Raw genomic sequence first — 17,884 nt, 5'->3', positions numbered from 1 at the left:
ACGGAATTAACACTAATTAGATGACAATAAAAATGGGCTCAGATAAAAATTTAAGAATAACAATTTTTTTAAATACTTGGAAAAAGTTACATGAAATGTCAAGTAAAAGTGAATCATTTGATCCAATGAGTCCGTGGCTACAGATGACAAATTTTATTATGGGGCAAGCTTAATTTGGAAACAAGTGCATTCAACACTGTTTACATTTTTTCACAATGTTAGCGGTCAGCCAGAGTCTGGCTCAACAAGACGAGCAGTGAGCCCAAAGCCATCATCAGCAACATCACCAGCACACGGACTCCATGCAGCTGGGGGGTCCAGTGGACCCCAGGAAAACCAGAGCGAGCCTGGCGGGATTTCAGGTACTGCTCCACAGAATCTGCTAGGCTGTAGGATTTGGGACAGTAGCCCAGCTCTCTGCGGGCCTTGTCTATCTTGAAGGTGTGGCTGACGGCTATGTTCCTCACCTGCGCACAAAACACACACACACATAAGGCAACGTTCGACTCCATTTTCCTGCCACGGCCTCGCAACAGCCAGGGTTTTGTTTTGTTCACGATCGTGCGTCCGCTGGCAGATGTCTGACAGACTGAGCTGTGGATGTGGCGACGCAAGCTCAGCTTTGGTTTTGGCCTCATTACAAATTCACGAGGAGGACCTTTTCGGCCGTGACTGCACTTCTTTAAGATGGATGGTCTGCTCCCCTCCACCCCGATCCCCTCGGTGGGAGGCTTGTTCTAAGTTTTCATGTAAGTTTTAAAGCTTTAAAATTAAAATAGCACCGGCCGGCGGTGTATTTCCATCGCCACGCTTCGTGTTCAAAAGAACTCTGTGAGTGGGAAAGGCGTGAAAAAAACTAGAGCTTGTTACTTCACTCCTGGTAAGCAGCAGAGGCACCTCCATCACGGGTCTCAGCAATAGGTGCAAATATTCCACCAGGACAGCTGAGGAAAGAACACGTGTGATGTGACAACAGGCACCGCATAGGAAGCCTTTAGCAAGGCGCTACCTGCTGAATAGACGAGCCAAACGGGCAGGTTGATCAACGGCTGGCTGTAGCCCAGCCTCTCAAACTGCAACAAAAACAAGAAACCATTAATCATGCATGCAATTCAAGAAAACACGCCTGGTGCCTGAGTTTTTTACACACCAACAGAATAACTTTGGCAATCAGGTGGTGACTAGTTGCCCCTTGTGCTTTTAGAATCACAGCAGGACTCTAAACAAGCTGTGGTGGTCACACTCAATGATAATAATACTAATAATACTAATACTAATACTAATACTAATACTAATACTAATACTAATACTAATACTAATACTAATACTAATACTAATACTAATAATCATAATCATAATCATAATCATAATCATAATCATGATCATAATAATAATAATAATACTAATAATAATAATAATAATAATAATACCGTTTTTTCCATGTATAATGCGCCCCCATGTATAATACGCACCCTAAAAATGGCATGTTGATGCTGGAAAAAAGCCTGTACCCATGTATAATAAGCACCCAAATTTTGACTCCTACTTAACTCGATTAACGTAAAATTATTTCAGAAAAAATATCTTTGGGAACAACCGGATGTTATTCTGCCGGTCAGTATCACTGCGCATGCGCTAGCAAACTCGATAGCGAAGAAATGTTTCGGATTTGTGTAGGGCACATTGTGACAGCAAACAAGCAGATGATCGAGCAAGCGGAGAGCATTTTGTTCGTATGAAGCGTGTTTGACGTGAACAGCAGAGAAGAAAGCGCATCTGCAATGGCGGCCTCCGTATCATGTCCGGATTAAAAAAAAAATATATATATATATTTTTTGTTTTTCTTTGTACCTATGTATAATGCGCACCCCAGATTTTAGGACAATAAATTCGTTAAATTTTGCGCATTATACATGGAAAAAAACGGTAATAATAATAATAATAATAATAATAATAATAATAATAATAATAATAATAATAATAATAATAATAATAATAATAATAATAATAATAATAAAACACTAAAAAGGTCCAATTGTGATCCATATGAAACATCAGCAAACATTTTTTAACTCACAAGCGGCATTAACCACACAAAGAGGTTAACTGACAGTCCGTCGTTGATGAAATAGGCCTGGCCACTCTAGACAAAAAACAACACATCAACAACACAGAGAGAACTAAATTGGCGCAGCATTTCATTCAAGAACTAAGACACGATGCGATATGTTTGGATATGAAGCGGTGCGCTACAGCTCCGTGCAATAACATGGAATCTAATAAAGCCAGACAACCCTAACAAAATAATATTCAGTGAGGTAAAAATCAGTACAGTAAGATACACACTCACAGCGACGCAGCCTTCCTTTATGGTGAGAGCCTCCGCGGCCAGCCTGTGGGCCAGCACCAGGTTGTCCACGTGCACCCAGTTCATTCGGGCCCGCCGGTCACCAAAGCGGAAACTGAACAAGCGACGCTCCACGTTCACCTGACACGTAGTAAAAGACAAGGTCAGATTGACCATGAACATGAAAACTCGCTTTTGGTGCATTTTGTTGTAGTTGACTCAAAGACCCACATAGAGTAGCAACACAGACAAATTGGAAAAAATAATCATGTATGTGCTTGCACTATGCGAGGCCCGCTCATGTCAAGTCAAATCATCTTCATTGTTGGCTATGTTCAAAAACTCAAGCTTCTAAGGCACCTGACGAAGAAGAAATGCTGAAAGGCCTGGAGAAGAAATACTGGAAAAAAGACAGAGTGTAACTGGAGAGAGACGTAAATAATGCAAATTGTTTCCCGGCGGGAGACGGACGGAGTGACGCGGGACCTGTTGAGTATTTATGTGGGTTAAAAATGTGTGCGAGTGTTCCTCACCATGACTCTGTGGAGGTGTCGGCGCTCTTCAGGACCGTAGATGCCGCAAGGCCGCAGGACGCAAGTTCTCAGCACACCGCCACCTGCACGGCACACAAACCTAAGCACGGACCTCTCCTGCCTTCGGAGTCAACCAAACAAACAATGGCACTGTGGTGGGCTGCGACGCCATCTTGAACCAGAAGGCTCTAAGCTTAATTGAATATATAAGGAGGCGGCTGTTAATGTTGTGTCGGGTCACATGGCAGACAAGAGGGGAGAGGTCTCACACCTGTCCATGTCAACGAAGTGGGAATCTGACATGAGAGGCTGAGAGGACATGAGGTGCCATGAGCAAAAATAATCCGGCTCGCCATCACCAGTGGCTCGGCTCGCGCACGATACTACACAACGTAGATGGAAGATACATTTGCTTTCCAAATGCTCGTTTTTTCACGACAAGGGCAGCATCACGTACCTTTGAGGGAGCACCCGTTGGCGGAGAGGACCATCTGCTCCGCTATGGCTTTGGTCCGTGAGTAGTGATCAATGTGCTGAAGCGCACAAAAGCAGACTTAAAACACATCCTGGAGCCACGGCGAGGTGTTACCAACCATGTTGGGGGGTACGCAGGGGACGGAGGCCTCGTCACCGTCCTCGATGGGCTCTCCTGCGAATACCGCATTGGTGGTGCTGGTGTACACCAGCCGGGGAATGCTCCTTTCTCTGCACACTTTCAAAGAAGGAAAGCGTTATCGGCGTGCTACTTGACGCTCGTCCAAGCTCGCCTCACCGTGAAGAACGTTAGCGGTGCCGCCCACGTTGACGGACTCCACCTGCTCTCTCCTCAGCTGGTGGTGCCAGATATGAAGACAATTTTTTACTTTGGAGGTACATACACAAATGATTGTTTTGTTGTTGCTTCAATTCAATTGAAGCTCGGCTGCTCCAATCTTTACAGAGGATGAAGAATATATGCCGGTGAGTATTGCAATAAAGGCACATGAGTTGGCGTTTTGCAACGCTTGTTAACGTTATGCTATAGACACTTGTAATATTAGATGTGGCCGTTTTAAATACGCCGCTACCGCACGGCGCTCGTATTTTCGTATTGGCCTTTTTGTGCACAAGTCAAGGAAAAAAAACAGAAGACCAATGATGATGACATACACAATACCTATAAACAGATTCTTTTGTTCAGACAATAAAAATTTTCGTTGTTACCTGCTGACAGTTTCGACTCTGAAGAAGACTGGAGTAGCAGTCGAAACTGTCAGCAGATAACTAAAAACAATGTTATTGTCTGAACAAAATAATCTGTCTATAGCCTTGCGAAGACATGATGAATCTCATCGAAATAATACACAATACCTGTTCCGGACCAGACATGCCGTAAGAGGCAGAGTGGAACACGCAGTCGACCCCGTCACAAACGTCGAAGAGGGACAAGTAATCCCGGATATCGCTCTGCCACAACAAGAGAGGAACAGTCAGGTTTAGGTGATTCACGGCCGCCGTTTCGCTCCAGTAGAACGAGCAGAGGCGAAGCGACACGAGGACTGAGCGGCCTGTGGAAAGAGAAATTACTATAATTAAGTTAAGAGCAACCTGAGGTGGGCAGGTGAAACCCGAATCATGTCGTCTGACCTCTGCGGCCCAGTCAGCAGCGCCTTGTCCCATTTGAACCACATGGACGAGGCACACGAGAAGCTCGTTGATCGCATCTTGACGCAAGTGCCACGTAACACGCTTGAGTTTCAAGCGCGCACCGACGAGACGTGCGGCGGGAGGGCGAGGCAGGTGCGCTTGTTGCTTCTTAGCTATTATATTCTGTGCGTCGCTGGACACCAAAATAATGGCCCATCACGTAAACCCCTGGAAAAATGCTGGCAAGCTTTTGGTGGCTGTGTAAAACAACTCTCAGGCCCAATATATTGTACCTGATGGAAGAGTGCTCCATCAGGGAGGTCCAGCGAAGGTTTGTTGAGGTCCAGGAGGATGACGGACATCCCCTGTGCAGCCAATGCCCTCCCCAATCTGAAGCCAAAGTATCCCCCGCCACCGGTCACCAGCACCTTCCGAGCAGATGAGCCCGCTTTGGAGGCCCCGTGGCGCAGGCTGCCGCGGCAGGTCGCCGTGCCATTGGCCCGCTGCCGCAGGGCCACGGGAGGAGGGAGGTTGTGCAGGGACTGTCCACTAGCCTGGAGGCGACAAAGGGAGAAACTCTGGCGGGGAAGTTGCTTGACCCGGCAGAGGGAACCTCGGCCCTCGCTTGTGTTGCCGCCACACAGCTCCATCCGCGCATTGCCTGCATTGTTGCGAAGGAAAACGATTTTAACAAAACGGCATGCAAAATATGAAGAACAAGATGATCAGGTGTTGCCGCCTTTTGTTAAATGATGCAAAAAAACAACCTTGTCCAGAAAATATACGTCCACACAATAACTCTGTTGTATCTCTTCATATGCATTTTTTTCTGATTAAATTTTTTCTGATTTACCGTTTTTTTCCGTGTATAGTGCGCCCCCATGTATAGTACGCACCCCTAAAAATGGCATGCTGATGCTGGAAAAAAGCTTGTACCCATGTATAATACGCACCCAATTTTTATGAATTTTTTAAAAAAAAAATTTTAATTTTTTATTTTTTATTTTTTTTTTTAAGTCCCAATGATCGTCACACACGCAGGGAGGCAATGGGTCCCATTTTTATAGTCTTTGGTATGGTCTTAACTAGGCTGGATGTAATTTTTTTTGTTGGCGTTGATTTCTCCGACTGCCCTTAAACGCACCACCGCGCTCCGTGCGCATGGAGCGTGTTTGAAGTGAACAGCAGAGAAGAAAGGAACAAGGCAAAGTGTTGTGAAATAAAATATTACCTGTAATACGGATTTAGGTAGAGAACTGAACTCTCGCTCTTTATATAGCTGACGTGTCTTGCTCATCCGTTCTGCGCATCTGTAATGGCGGCCTCCGTATGATATCCGGTTTGCGTGTGTGCGAGAGCGAGAGAGAGCGAGAGAGAAAGCGTGCGAGAGAACGCTCAACCGTAGCGCGCCGCCGACCGCCCAACTGCACCGGGCTGGTCGATTAGTGTGACAGAGCCGTCGCTGAAATTTAGAAGATATTTTTAAAGTCCTGATGTACTTTCTAAAATTTAAGTGGACCTCAGTGCGCACTGCGCAGGGAGCTTAATTTGGTGCGGTCGCGCAACCGCAGCGCGCCGGGCGCTCACTGTCGCATTGCTTAAAGAGCGCCTTTGTGTTTTAGGATGAACAGCAGAGACCAAAGGAACAAGGCAAAGTGTTGTGAAATAAAATATTACCTGTAATACGCATTTTGTTATTTGCTGATTGAAACTGCTAATTAAACTGTGAATTGAAACTAATAGGAAGAAAACAACTCTCGCTCTTTATATAGCTGACGTGTCTTGCGCATCCGTTCTGTGCATTTTATTTCACAACACTTTGCCTTTCTTCTCTGCTGTTCACTTCAAACACGCTCCATGCGACCGCAATGCTCTCGTATCAGACGCTTGCTCGATCACCTGCTCGTTTGCTGTCCCGTGCGCGCACGAAGCGCGGCGGTGCGTTTACGGGCAGTCGGAGAAATCAACGCCAACAAAAAAAATTACATCCAGCCTAGTTAAGACCATACCAAAGACTATAAAAATGGGACCCATTGCCTCCCTGCGTGTGTGACGATCATTGGGACTTAAAAAAAAAAAAAAAAAATTAAAAAAAAAAAATCTTTTTTTTTTTTTTTTGTACCCATGTATAATGCGCACCCCAGATTTTAGGACAATAAATTAGTAAAATTTTGCGCACTATACACGGAAAAAAACGGTATTTATTCATTTGGTTGTTGTGTAGCTTTATTATTGCTGCTGTATTTCCATATTTGACATGATGAGACAAAGATAAAGATGAGACATCCTTTGTTATTTCCAGTGGAAAAATTAAGGTGTTGCAGCAGTTCAAAGAAACAAATACATCCATAAATTCAAACTCCTGTATCGTTGATTGTATTCTAGTGTTATAGTGATTTTGTACTTTTAATAAATATATAATTCACATGCTGTATTATATTTCTCCCTGAAATTTTAGTTACTTTGCTGAGCTACATGATTAGGGCAACATTAATTGTGTCAAAAATGGCAAACATTTCGTATCATTCGGTGCATAAGCAATGTGTTTTATTTTTCAATTCCCAAACGTAAGCTTGACTGTGATCCTAATATGAAATTAATGACAAAAATACATCATTGTAAAATACAACTTGTGACAAATGTACATAAATAGAGTATAAAAGAATCATTTGTATGTTGCTAAGGAACTTTTTTTTTCTTCTCTACTTCTACTAATTCCACCAATCAACACAAAATACAGCACTTATTAATCAACAAGGCATATTGACAAAAGACACTCAATAAACAACAGCAAACATTCTTTAGGGGACGTAAACGTACCTGTCTGCTATTGCAGCGGTCCGGCGGCGGCATCCATACTTGAGTAGACGCCAGCGGTGCTAGAAGCAGCCTCGCGGTCTTGCGCTGTTTGTCACCTGCGTCATCTGTCAGGGCCGCACGTCCGCCGTCACCCGGGCACTCTGCTACCGTAACATCAGACAGCAGTGCGCACCCTGCTTCCACATGCCACTCAGGTTCTCTTATGGGGACAAGACGTGCGCTTTTTGTCGGCTCCGATTTCCTGGAGCGGTTTTGAAGCACCTGAAAATGCAGAGAAACCTCAAATGACTCAGCGCAACCATCACATTCGGCACACAGTGACTCAAATCAATAACTATGCGAGGCATTTCAATACAATTGCAAAGGCCAAATTGGTTCCACCATCGGAATAATTTGCATGAAGTTGTAATGGCCGCCAAATCTATTCAAATGGTCCAAATCATTAGTTCCTTTTATGGTGCTCGGACTTCACCAAAGAAATTGAAAAGCTGCAAACGTATTCTTGTAAGCTAACAAAGAGATGGTGACCTTTGAGGGGCCTGAAAAGGTCAACCTGTTAAATTATGTAAAAGTGAGGTGGCAGCAGGTGTGCAGCAGCACCACGCTCTTCCTGCACGCTTTGTTTCCCAAGAGGATGTAATCGGAGCCGTCATGTTTCATGTAGGAGACGGCAAACCCAATCACCTGAGTTGACTCGGCAAGTTGTGCGAGCTATGGAAAACACTCCAGTGGGGATTCAGCCACTCATCCATCCATCAATCAATCAATCAATCAATCAATCAATCAATCAATCAATCAATGCGGTCTGTGTGTGATTGTGTGTGCTATTCTCAATAAATGATGCCTTGCACACTTGTCACTCAATCAATGGCCAGGTGGGGGCTGTAACCTTGTCTGACCTGCCATGCAAGCAAAGATGGCGGAAAGTGGTCGGGGACATACTGCCGACAGATCACAGAAGGAAAGCTAAGACCAATTCAAACGTGTTGCGTACCAAGTGTTTGGTGGTGGAGTCGTAATGCACTCAACAATGTCCTATTTCTAACTGAAGAGAGCGCCAGATTGTGTCGTTCATCTTTCAGAATGACCAAACTTTGTCTTGAACAACGAGCTTGCGCTCAAACTTTATTTTTTTACACATCGCCAGTCCCTCTTCTTCGTTCCGTATCGCTGACTTAAATATTACTGACAACCATTGAAACCCCTGCTGGTCAAGTCAAAGTCAAAGTCAAAGTCAGCTTTATTGTCAATCTCTTCACATGTCAAGACACACAAAGAAACCGAAATTACGTTTCCTCTATCCCACGGTGACGAGACATATTACACGATAGACATACAAGTAAACGACACGATACAAAGACAAGAAGGCACAAACAAACAATAAATAATAAGAGTGATGAATAAATAATAAATGAACAGATAACACCATAAATAAGAGGAGCAAAACGGAGCCAGTGTGCATACAGCAGACAGTAAGCATAGCGCAAAAGTACAGGACGCTACGCAGAAAGGGGAAGCGAGTTCACGATCCTAACAGCCTGGAGTATGAAGCTGTTGTTGAGTCTGGTGGTGCGGGAGCGCAGGCACCTATACCTCTTCCCAGAGGGCAGAAGATCAAACAAAGAGTGAGCGGGGTGACTCACATCACTCACAATCGTGGTCGCCTTGGGGGTGAGATGGGAGGTGTAAATGTCTTTCAAGGAGGGGAGTGAAGCACCAATAATCTTACCAGCCATGTTCACTATGCGCTGCAGGGCCTTTAAGTTGTAGTCAGTGCAGCCGCCACCCCAAACAGCAATACAGCTGGAGAGGACGCTCTCAATGGTGCCACGTTAAAATGTAGTCATGACGGCCGGAGGAGCGCTCACTCGCCTGAGTTTCCGCAGGAAGTACAGGCGGCGCTGGGCCTTCTTCGCCAGTGATGCGGTGTTGGTGGACCAGGAGAGGTCCTCACTGATGTGCACCCCCAGGAACCTGGCGCATCGAGTATTAGAGTTTTCCATATATCACACAACTATGACTACGAAGCACTCGTGCACAATCGGATCCTTGAGGTCCGAAGTTCCAAACGTCTCAGGAGCTAAAAATGACATTTAATGCGGTCAACCAGAAACAAATGAATTCACTTTACATTATCTCAGATGGGAAACGTTGAGGAATGTGAAAGTGACAACAGCATGAATTAAATTGCAAAATTAAATCTAAATGTTTCCCTTCAAATGTGGCTTCAATTTTCTTTCTGTATCAGCATGCAGTGTGGATTCGTGGAAAGTGGCGGCGGTAATGGTGCCAAGAGGGACTGATGGCGGCGAGGGCAGGCGAAGGAGAAACGGTGACGGATAAAGTGCCAAAAAAGACGTCTAGAAAAAAAAAAAGCGCTCTGCATGCAGCCCACCTGCACACGTCGTCAATGACAAGGTCTCAGCTCCAGATGGGTGGAAAGAAAGTTTTTGGAAGCGCCAATGACATCAGTTAAAATAAGTTAAAAGTTAAAGTCCCAATGATCGTCTCACACACACATCTGGGTGTGGTGAAATTTGTCCTCTGCATTTCACCCATCCTCGTGTGATTTTGATCCATCCCCTGGAGGAGAGGGGAGCAGTGAGCAGCAGTGGCGCCGCGCTCGGGAATCATTTGGTGATCTTTGTCCTCAAAACTGTCACAAAACGGGAAGCATAAAAATAAGTTTGGATCAGTAAACACAATTAAGAAATATGTTTGAATATTTTGGATCATCGAAGCATTTTAATATCCCAGAAAAGCAGCCCAAGTGTAAAAAAAAACAACATTTTTGGTGTTTGGTGCTCAGGTCACTGACATGTCAAATGCTTTCCGAGAACCTGAATTAGCAAAGCAGCTGCAGAATGAGGTGATGAGCATGAGCCTCCTTACTGATTGTGCAAGTGTACCCATACTACCCAATGTCTTGGCCACTTTTTTACATTTGGGAAAAACAAACAAACTGGTTACGTAAAGCAGCCGACAATTTTCGCTGATGGCGATGAGTCAGAAAGCGATGCAACCTCCAGCTGTCATTCACCTCCCCTTCCCTCCAGTAAATGACAGATGCATCACGTGGGAAGCGGAAACAAAGTGCTTCGACACGCGGCAATCAAACTGTCAGCAGTCTTGGGGTTATCATGCATCCAAGTCAGAGAAATGATCTTCAGTTGTCCTTTCGAAATGAAACGGATAAGGGCTCTCCCAACAAGTGTTGTGCGCGATTTGGTTCCCCGGTGAGATTTTGTTCCCCCTGCCGCGGGAGCGCGCACGCCTTGTTTGGAAAGCGAAAAACCGATGCCGTACGGCGTCGTGCGGCATCAGCATTATGTTGTTTTCAATAAAAACATGAACTCACGTTTGCGTCAGTCAATTTTAATTGTTAGAAAGGATTATTCTCATTTAATGTCTTTAAGCCGTTGAAGCGGGGTGCATTCAAAGACTAGTCGTACAGACGGAACACTCATTCACTTCACCAAAAAGCAACGATATAATTACGTGACCTCTTACGCGGGTGGCATTGGTCTTCAGGGCTGTGTAACTGCAGTCCTCCTCTCTTCCAAGCTTCTGTTACAAGACAAGACAACGCAACACATACACACACTGAATGAAAGTAAAACCGAGGACACTGGAAGAGGTGGATTATTCCTATTAACCCCTCAAAACCGTTTGCCAACATGTGCTCGCTCACTCTCCATCAGTGGTGAGCGTTTGACTTGATTTGCGTGACAGCGTTTAAGCGGTTTATATTTGCCACTTGAGAACGTTCAAATGTGGCCAGGTGGACTTGGTCACGATTTCTCCCTGTTTAAGAAGCACAATCGGGCACACTCTCCTGGAGAGTGAGGTAAATTTTGGATTCTACGTGTCACTGTATGTCACCTTAAATGGCGACCTTGCAGCAGTGAGAAGACCCTACGCTATTTTTGCGGTACAGAGAAGCTCTAGTTTCAGTAATGTGTAGGTACTTAGAATATGGAAAGGCCATTCGTCCGTGACCAGGAAGACCTTTGTCCATGCCCTTTTAAGGGCATCGGAAGGACCGCAGCTGTTGTCTTACGAGGTACAAATAATGGGGGAGAACAGATAGAGAGGGCGCAAAGAGCGGGCGCAGGGGCGCAAGGGGCAAGAGCAAGAAGCACGAGGGCCTTTTTGGGGCAAACATCTTGGCTGTCGAGAGCTGAAACATCTTTGCTCTTGGGGCCACTAACTTTTGGAGAGACATCACTTTGACATCGGTTGAATAAATCTTTTCCCAATCAGCCGTGTGTCACCGAAGTGCTTCCTTATCCGGACCAGCCATCGTCCGTGTGTTTTTTTGGAGACCAGCGAAACAACAAAGACCATTCACCACAAGAGTATTCCAGAAAGCAGGTTTCAAGATACTCATAATCTAACCCTGAACTCTGAGTTGATTTACTCGGAGATGGGAAACTCTGAGTATTCAGTTCCAGAAAAGCTGATCTGAGTTAGTTCAATCAACTCTGAGTATGTTGACCTGGAGTTACGCGCATGCACAAAGTGCTACAAAGGGAGGAGACAGATTGGGGACAGATTGAAACTCTGTCTCTTATAGTATACCTGCCAGCGAGCAGGTGATGGTCACAGAGTAAGTTACCGCTGTAACTGACCCAGAGTTTAAGTTACCTTTCTTTCTGGAACGGATAATTCAGAGCTTCCCTCGTTTCCAGAGTAACTTACTCAGAGTTTTCACATAACGCGCTTTCTGGAATACCCCCCTGGACGGCTGCCTACACTAACAAAAATATACACATGCTCGCTAACACACATTCAGATTAGCGCGTGCGCATACACGCACAACTAGCATGAACCACAGTTACCTACAAACACAAGTCCATTACATGATAGTCCTCGTAGCATTCCTCCTCTTTGGCTCTGTGCGACTGTATCATAGTGTACTGCCTTCTGGTGGTGAAGGCAGGTACACCAGAATGCGATGAAAGAAATGTCCATATCAGTGAAAGCAAGAGAAAGGTCACAGCAAGATAATGACATAGCTCAAGCAATCTAACTAATCACATGTCAAAGAGGCCTATTCTAACAAAACGATGAAGTGACGCATGCAATGTGGAATATTCGGTCAACAAGAAGAATGACTCACACCGTTTGCTAGTAGTCACACACAGCTTCTTTAAGCTTTTTATTCAGTGATAAATAAATTTCCGTGAGCATCGGCTTTCGACATCCGATCAAGGCGAGCGACAAATGAAGAGGGCAGGCTTTGCCGGCATTTGAAAACAATACAATGAGGTAAGGAGTTCTTTTTTGTGGTGCTCTACCGTCGTATGTTGTTCCTAATACAGAAAATGCTCCCGTGGTGTCTGTACATCATTATCAAACAAAAATAGGGCATGGTACAATAGTCAAGCAACAGCTAAAGAGATGAGGGCAACCAACACAAAACTCTTGGTGACGGAGATTTGTCATCGTTGACTCTCAAAAGGTGGCCTCCACTTTGCAAGTCAACGTGTGCAGCGACAAAGACGTGAGCCATGCGACTGAATTCCCTCCAATTGTCACCCTGCTGCTACAAGACACAAAGCGCCCCGGCCGGGCGTGTAACCATGTCATGTTGCCCAAATTGATCACCAACCCCATGACCGGACCTGACCTGCAGTCCCTACGGCTTGGCGGGCAATTCAAAAGAGGAAAAAAATATGCTAAAGCCAGTCAGCTCTCTTCCCGTGTCGGAGCATTTCGCCGATCGTCACCATTGACAAAAGCCAATTCACACCTTGTGTCAGTGCAGCTTTTTTTGTCCAAAGGAGTCAATAGCGGGTGCTATATTTAGCTGCGCAAGTCGCTTTCAACAGCTCCGAAGCAGCACGCATATCTGCACGTCCTTGTGGCTGCACTTTGCGCAAACAAGCATGCTAACAAATCGAGGAGGATGTAAATTCACGGTTCATTTCCGAATAGCCGTCCTGACAGTTCACGTCTCCATTTCGATACATTTGCAGTGAAAGAACTGATAGGTGGAGAGATTTGTTTGTAAATACATCACACATTTGACAAAAAAAAGTACCACTGGCGCCTTGAGATATGAGTTTGGACATGTTGCACGACCTTGCTCGTAACTCCAAAATCTCATAACGGAGCCCTCCAAAAAAATTCACCAACACTTGAGTCCAGCAAAGAGGTTGACGGCAGCTCATAGAGCAAACCTGTAAGTCAAGTCACTAGTATCTCAAGGCACCACTGGATTTGGTTTTACTTTCAAGGGAATTTAAGTTCAGTACGTTTGCTTTAAAGTTGGAGAAGCAAGAGGCTAGTCAATCTAAGGTGCCATTCTCTTATGCGGTGTGTGTGTGTGTTAGTATGTGTGTGACCTCAGGTATGTGCGCTCACCTCCGCTACCCGAACCCCTTTTTCTTGGGGCAGTGTGTGTGTGGGGGGGGTCACGTTACAGGCGAGCGGTGGGTGACCCGGGTCAACAGCTAGCAACTCCTCCTCAAAATACTTCTGTGGAAAGGTGAACACAATAAAAATGTACAACAACAAAAATGGGATAAAAATAAACACTGAAAATAGCTACAAGGCCCCCAAGATAGCAACACGGGAAGATGGGCGATGGTGCTCGCGTATGCCGAGGGCGGCGCAGGGGAGTCGAGGGCTCGGGGACTGCGTGCGGGCGTTACCCCTGCAGTTGCCATGACAAAGGCACCCTTCCCGGTAGAACCGCCCCATAAGAAATGAACCGGGGTGGGGCGGCCTCCTCCACCGAGCTCTTGCCGGCTCGATGTACGCTCATCTTTGAGTTGTTTATTACTTGAACAGGTCCAGGAAAGCCTCGGCAAGAGTTTGTCGCGCTGTACGTCCAATAAATCCCGACAAATTATTTTCTTTGTCCAGAGGTGGGCGCAGGTCCACACATCAGCCCGGGAGGCAAACCTTGCCGGCGAACAGCAGTCCGACTATGGTGAAGAAGATGGAGAGGACAAAGAGCACGTAGGAAGAGCCCACCACCGTGTTGTTGGGCAGCTTGTAGGGTTGGCCTCCCACCTCGTTGATGTAGAAGCCAATGGGGAAGATCAGTGCCGCCATGCAGAACAGGATCACTTGAGGAAGAGCACAACATAAAACGCATTCAACATCTTTGTGTGATTTTTACTGGCAACAGCGAGACACGACCCCGCAGAAGCAGGACGTTTCGATTCAGCGATGACGCCGCGCTACCGGTCGCATTTGTACGGCATGCCCCGCGTCTTGTTTGACCATGAGCAGCGCAGCAGGGAAGCGATTGCTCACCGTTGCCATAGCAACAACTTTTTTGTTCCAAGCGAAATCAACGGATAAAAACTGCATGTTTGTGCCTGTACGCATAGAAAAGCGCAAATATGTCAACACCGGCACGAGCTGGCAACAGCGTCAACGTCTGGGGATCTTTGAAGGTAAACACACGAAGCGAGTAACTCGAGGACTCCAGATGGACGACAAAATGTTACATGCCACAAGACGCAGGAACTCCGGTTCTGCGGCTCACTTACTGCCAGTGAAGGCGATCCAGCGAGCGTACTTGGTGGCCTCTCTGCGCCAGTGCGATGCTATGAGGAGTCCGCAGGTGACGGTGAGGGAGATGATGCCCATGATGATGAAGAACAGCGTGGTGACCCACTCAGGAGGCAACCGCGGGGGGATGCATGTCCGGTCCCGTCCGTGGATGGTCTGACATTGCCGGACTAGACCGACTGTGAGGGCGCCTGGAAGGACAAATGACATTTTCAGCAAACTCACCTGAGTGACTGTCATTTGCACTTTTTATTTTAAATGAACAACAACTGTAGTTTGTGTTAACACGCCTGTGATAGAGGAGCGTGTAGTGTCAAGACAAAACAATATAGCAACAAATCTTAAACAAACAAAAGAGCAGCACAGCACCCAGAAAAGCGACATTCAAACGCTTCCAGCAAATTCAGCAAAACCGAGAGCGGACCATTTCCTGTTGAGAAACCGAAGCATGATGACATCCGTCTGTCCAGCAGCTGAACACGAACTGTGGTTTTTATTGATATTTGAGTAATTGAGTTAAATGAATAATGGTGGTACTGTGAGCGTTATTATTATTTTAGGAGGTAAAAGTATTTATCTCCATTGCACATAAAGGTGCTAACGCACATCTGGTGATAAATGCGGCTGCAGTGGCAGTGGACCGACTCCGAACATGCGCAAGACAACCGGACTTCCATTTCTTTACCTGCCGACTCGCCAGTGTTGATCCAGTCCGGGTTGGCGATGCTTGCTATTGCAAAGATATCTGCCGCCAGAAACAGGCACCCTGAAATGATGGTCAGCTTATCCATATTTTCTCCTTCATCCAACGAGCCTGTTAATGACAAGGGCGAGGAGGAGGCAGGGATTCGTGCGTGTGTGTGCGGGGGGGTGGGGTGGGGTTGAGAATGTGACGGTCCTTGTCCAAGTCTGACCCCGGGAAGAGGGAGACGGTGGGGCGGCTGTTGGCAGTCTAACCTCGCCCCCCGCCCCGACTAGCACCTCAGCGGGATCCCCGCTGTTGTGCTTCCACTGTTCATGTTTCGCAGGAATATTTTAGCTTCCTTCTCCGCCACGCCGAAGCATCACATCTCTAAGGCCCTGCTGGTCGAACAATCGCTGGCGCTCGTGTTGTCCCCCCTCGGATACGTTCGGAAGCATCGGGCAAGAATGTGGCTAGCAGGCGGCTAGCTACTTCGCTGTTTCGGGCTCGGTGAGCCGAGCTGCGGCCCGTAGGCTGCTCGACAACCGAGACCAAGGCTGGGCTAGCATTTTACACCGAAGCCGCAAGAAGCCGAGCAGTGGAGGTTTCTTCTTGTTTTTTTTCTGCCGTCACCAAGGAAAACGAGAGCCCATCACCGTCGCTGCACTCTGGTTCTCCCTCAGTTTGTTAGCCGAGCAGCCTCACTCCTCCCCGCTCCTTGTGCTTCTTCCATGGACCGCTGGTGGTGCTGGTGGAGGAAAGAAAGGAGGGAAAGCGACACAGGCGAGTTGAAGTCCACGACGCGCCGTTAAAGGTCCGAAAAGTGGGCGAGCGGCAAAATGGTTCTGTGATTGTTATTTGGCGTCTCAGCCGCGTAGACGCCGTTCACATCCGAGCCTCCCGTTCCGCCTCATGACATCAGGCCGAACACGAACACCCACTTGGTCACCACAACTGGCTCACTGCCCCGCGCTGTGCTTCGTGCAATACTCTCGCGATATTATCTAACAACAACAATATCGGGGGCGGGGGTTTTGTCCCGGATTGCCCGGTCTGTGGAATATGAACGAATTCGTCTGTTTTTAACCCCAAAGCGTTGAAACGAGTCCACGTGCGATTGTCAAGGGCACTGAGCTAACCAAGGTTAGCCAATGACCACGTTTAAATAATTTTGTGCGTTCATTTAGCTGATTCTTCACTTAAAAATGGTTAATACGATGTTTATTTATTTATTTAATAAAATAATATACGGATTGTCCAAACATTTTGCAAAAATAGCAGTTGCGCTTTCACTGAAAATTGGGATATTAATATTAAGCTATCTTCTATTATCGATATAGTATTGTCTGTTTATTTATCTGTGTTGAACTGCTGGCAACTGAATTAAAATAATTCCTACCTATTAAAATAACTTATGAAGAAATTGTCATTATTTCACATGACGTACGTGTACTATTTTCGTAAAATGTGTTTTTTATTCCATTTTTATCATTCATCTAATTTATCTTGGACAATTGATTCTTTTGTTTTATTGTAAATTATCAAATTCAAAAATACATATCAAGGTACATTGTTTTAAATCAACGGTTAATTTTGATTATAACTTAGTAAGAAACATTTTGATCAAACTATTATACATTGCCTTGCGAAAGTATTCGGCCCCCTTGAACCTTTCAACATTTTGCGACATTTCAGGCTTCAAACATAAAGATATAAAAGTTAATTTTTTTGTCAAGAATCAACAACAAGTGGGACACAATCGTGCAGTGGAACAAGATTTATTGGATAATTTAAACTTTTTTAACAAATAAAAAACTGAAAAGTGGGGCGTGCAATATTATTTGGCCTCTTTACTTTCAGTGCAGCAAACTCACTCCAGAAGTTCAGTGAGGATCTTTGAATGATCCAATGTTGTCCTAAATGACTGATGATGATAAATAGAATGCACCTGTGTGTAATCAAGTCTCCGTATAAATGCACCTGCTCTTTGATAGTGTCAGGGTTCTGTTTAAAGCGCAGAGAGAACCATCAAGACAAAGGAACACACCAGGCAGGTCCGAGATACTGTTGTGGAGAAGTTTAAAGCCGGATTTGGATACAAAAAGATTTCCCAAGCTTTAAACATCTCAAGGAGCACTGTGCAAGCAATTATATTGAAATGGAAGGAGTATCAGACCACTGCAAATCTACCAAGACCCGGCCGTCCCTCCAGACTTTCATGTCAAACAAGGAGAAGACTGATCAGAAATGCAGCCAAGAGGCCCATGATCACTCTGGATGAACTGCAGATAACTACAGCTGAGGTGGGAGAGTCTGTCCATAGGACAACAATCAGTCATGCACTCC

At 45.7% G+C, this 17,884-nt stretch overlaps 2 protein-coding genes across 2 annotated transcripts; both read right to left on the bottom strand.

Moving 5' to 3' along the window:
• Positions 1–42: 42 nt before the first annotated feature.
• sdr42e2 (short chain dehydrogenase/reductase family 42E, member 2) lies at positions 43–5,156 on the bottom strand. Its single transcript, XM_061304259.1, has 11 exons — positions 4,800–5,156; positions 4,231–4,326; positions 3,653–3,710; positions 3,474–3,592; positions 3,338–3,413; positions 2,881–2,963; positions 2,351–2,488; positions 2,078–2,143; positions 1,010–1,073; positions 871–944; positions 43–467 (listed from the first exon to the last, which is right to left on the bottom strand). Exons 1-11 carry the CDS (start codon positions 5,154–5,156, stop codon positions 219–221), a joined length of 1,380 nt encoding a protein of 459 aa, XP_061160243.1. The 3' UTR covers positions 43–218.
• A 7,296-nt stretch (positions 5,157–12,452) lies between these two features.
• mosmoa (modulator of smoothened a) lies at positions 12,453–16,533 on the bottom strand. The gene is made up of 3 exons (XM_061304123.1): positions 15,542–16,533; positions 14,835–15,047; positions 12,453–14,405 (listed from the first exon to the last, which is right to left on the bottom strand). The coding sequence occupies exons 1-3, from the start codon at positions 15,645–15,647 to the stop codon at positions 14,221–14,223; spliced, it is 504 nt and encodes a 167-aa protein (XP_061160107.1). The 5' UTR covers positions 15,648–16,533; the 3' UTR covers positions 12,453–14,220.
• Positions 16,534–17,884: the final 1,351 nt, after the last annotated feature.

The sequence above is a fragment of the Syngnathus typhle genome, linkage group LG17 (assembly GCF_033458585.1).
Source record: "Syngnathus typhle isolate RoL2023-S1 ecotype Sweden linkage group LG17, RoL_Styp_1.0, whole genome shotgun sequence".
NCBI classification, from domain to species: Eukaryota; Metazoa; Chordata; class Actinopteri; order Syngnathiformes; family Syngnathidae; genus Syngnathus; species Syngnathus typhle.
This window is presented reverse-complemented; position numbering and strand designations above follow the sequence as displayed.

Coding starts and splice junctions, on each gene's coding strand:
- sdr42e2 (XM_061304259.1), bottom strand. CDS start 5,156: ATGGAGCTGTGTGGCGGCAACACAAGCGAGGGCCGAGGTTCCCTCTGC. Junction 3,593..3,652: donor CACCGCTAACGTTCTTCACG/GTGAGGCGAGCT, acceptor CTTCTTTGAAAG/TGTGCAGAGAAAGGAGCATT. Junction 945..1,009: donor TTGGCTCGTCTATTCAGCAG/GTAGCGCCTTGC, acceptor TTCTTTCCTCAG/CTGTCCTGGTGGAATATTTG.
- mosmoa (XM_061304123.1), bottom strand. CDS start 15,647: ATGGATAAGCTGACCATCATTTCAGGGTGCCTGTTTCTGGCGGCAGAT. Junction 15,048..15,541: donor CAACACTGGCGAGTCGGCAG/GTAAAGAAATGG, acceptor TTGTCCTTCCAG/GCGCCCTCACAGTCGGTCTA. Junction 14,406..14,834: donor CTGGATCGCCTTCACTGGCA/GTAAGTGAGCCG, acceptor CTCTTCCTCAAG/TGATCCTGTTCTGCATGGCG.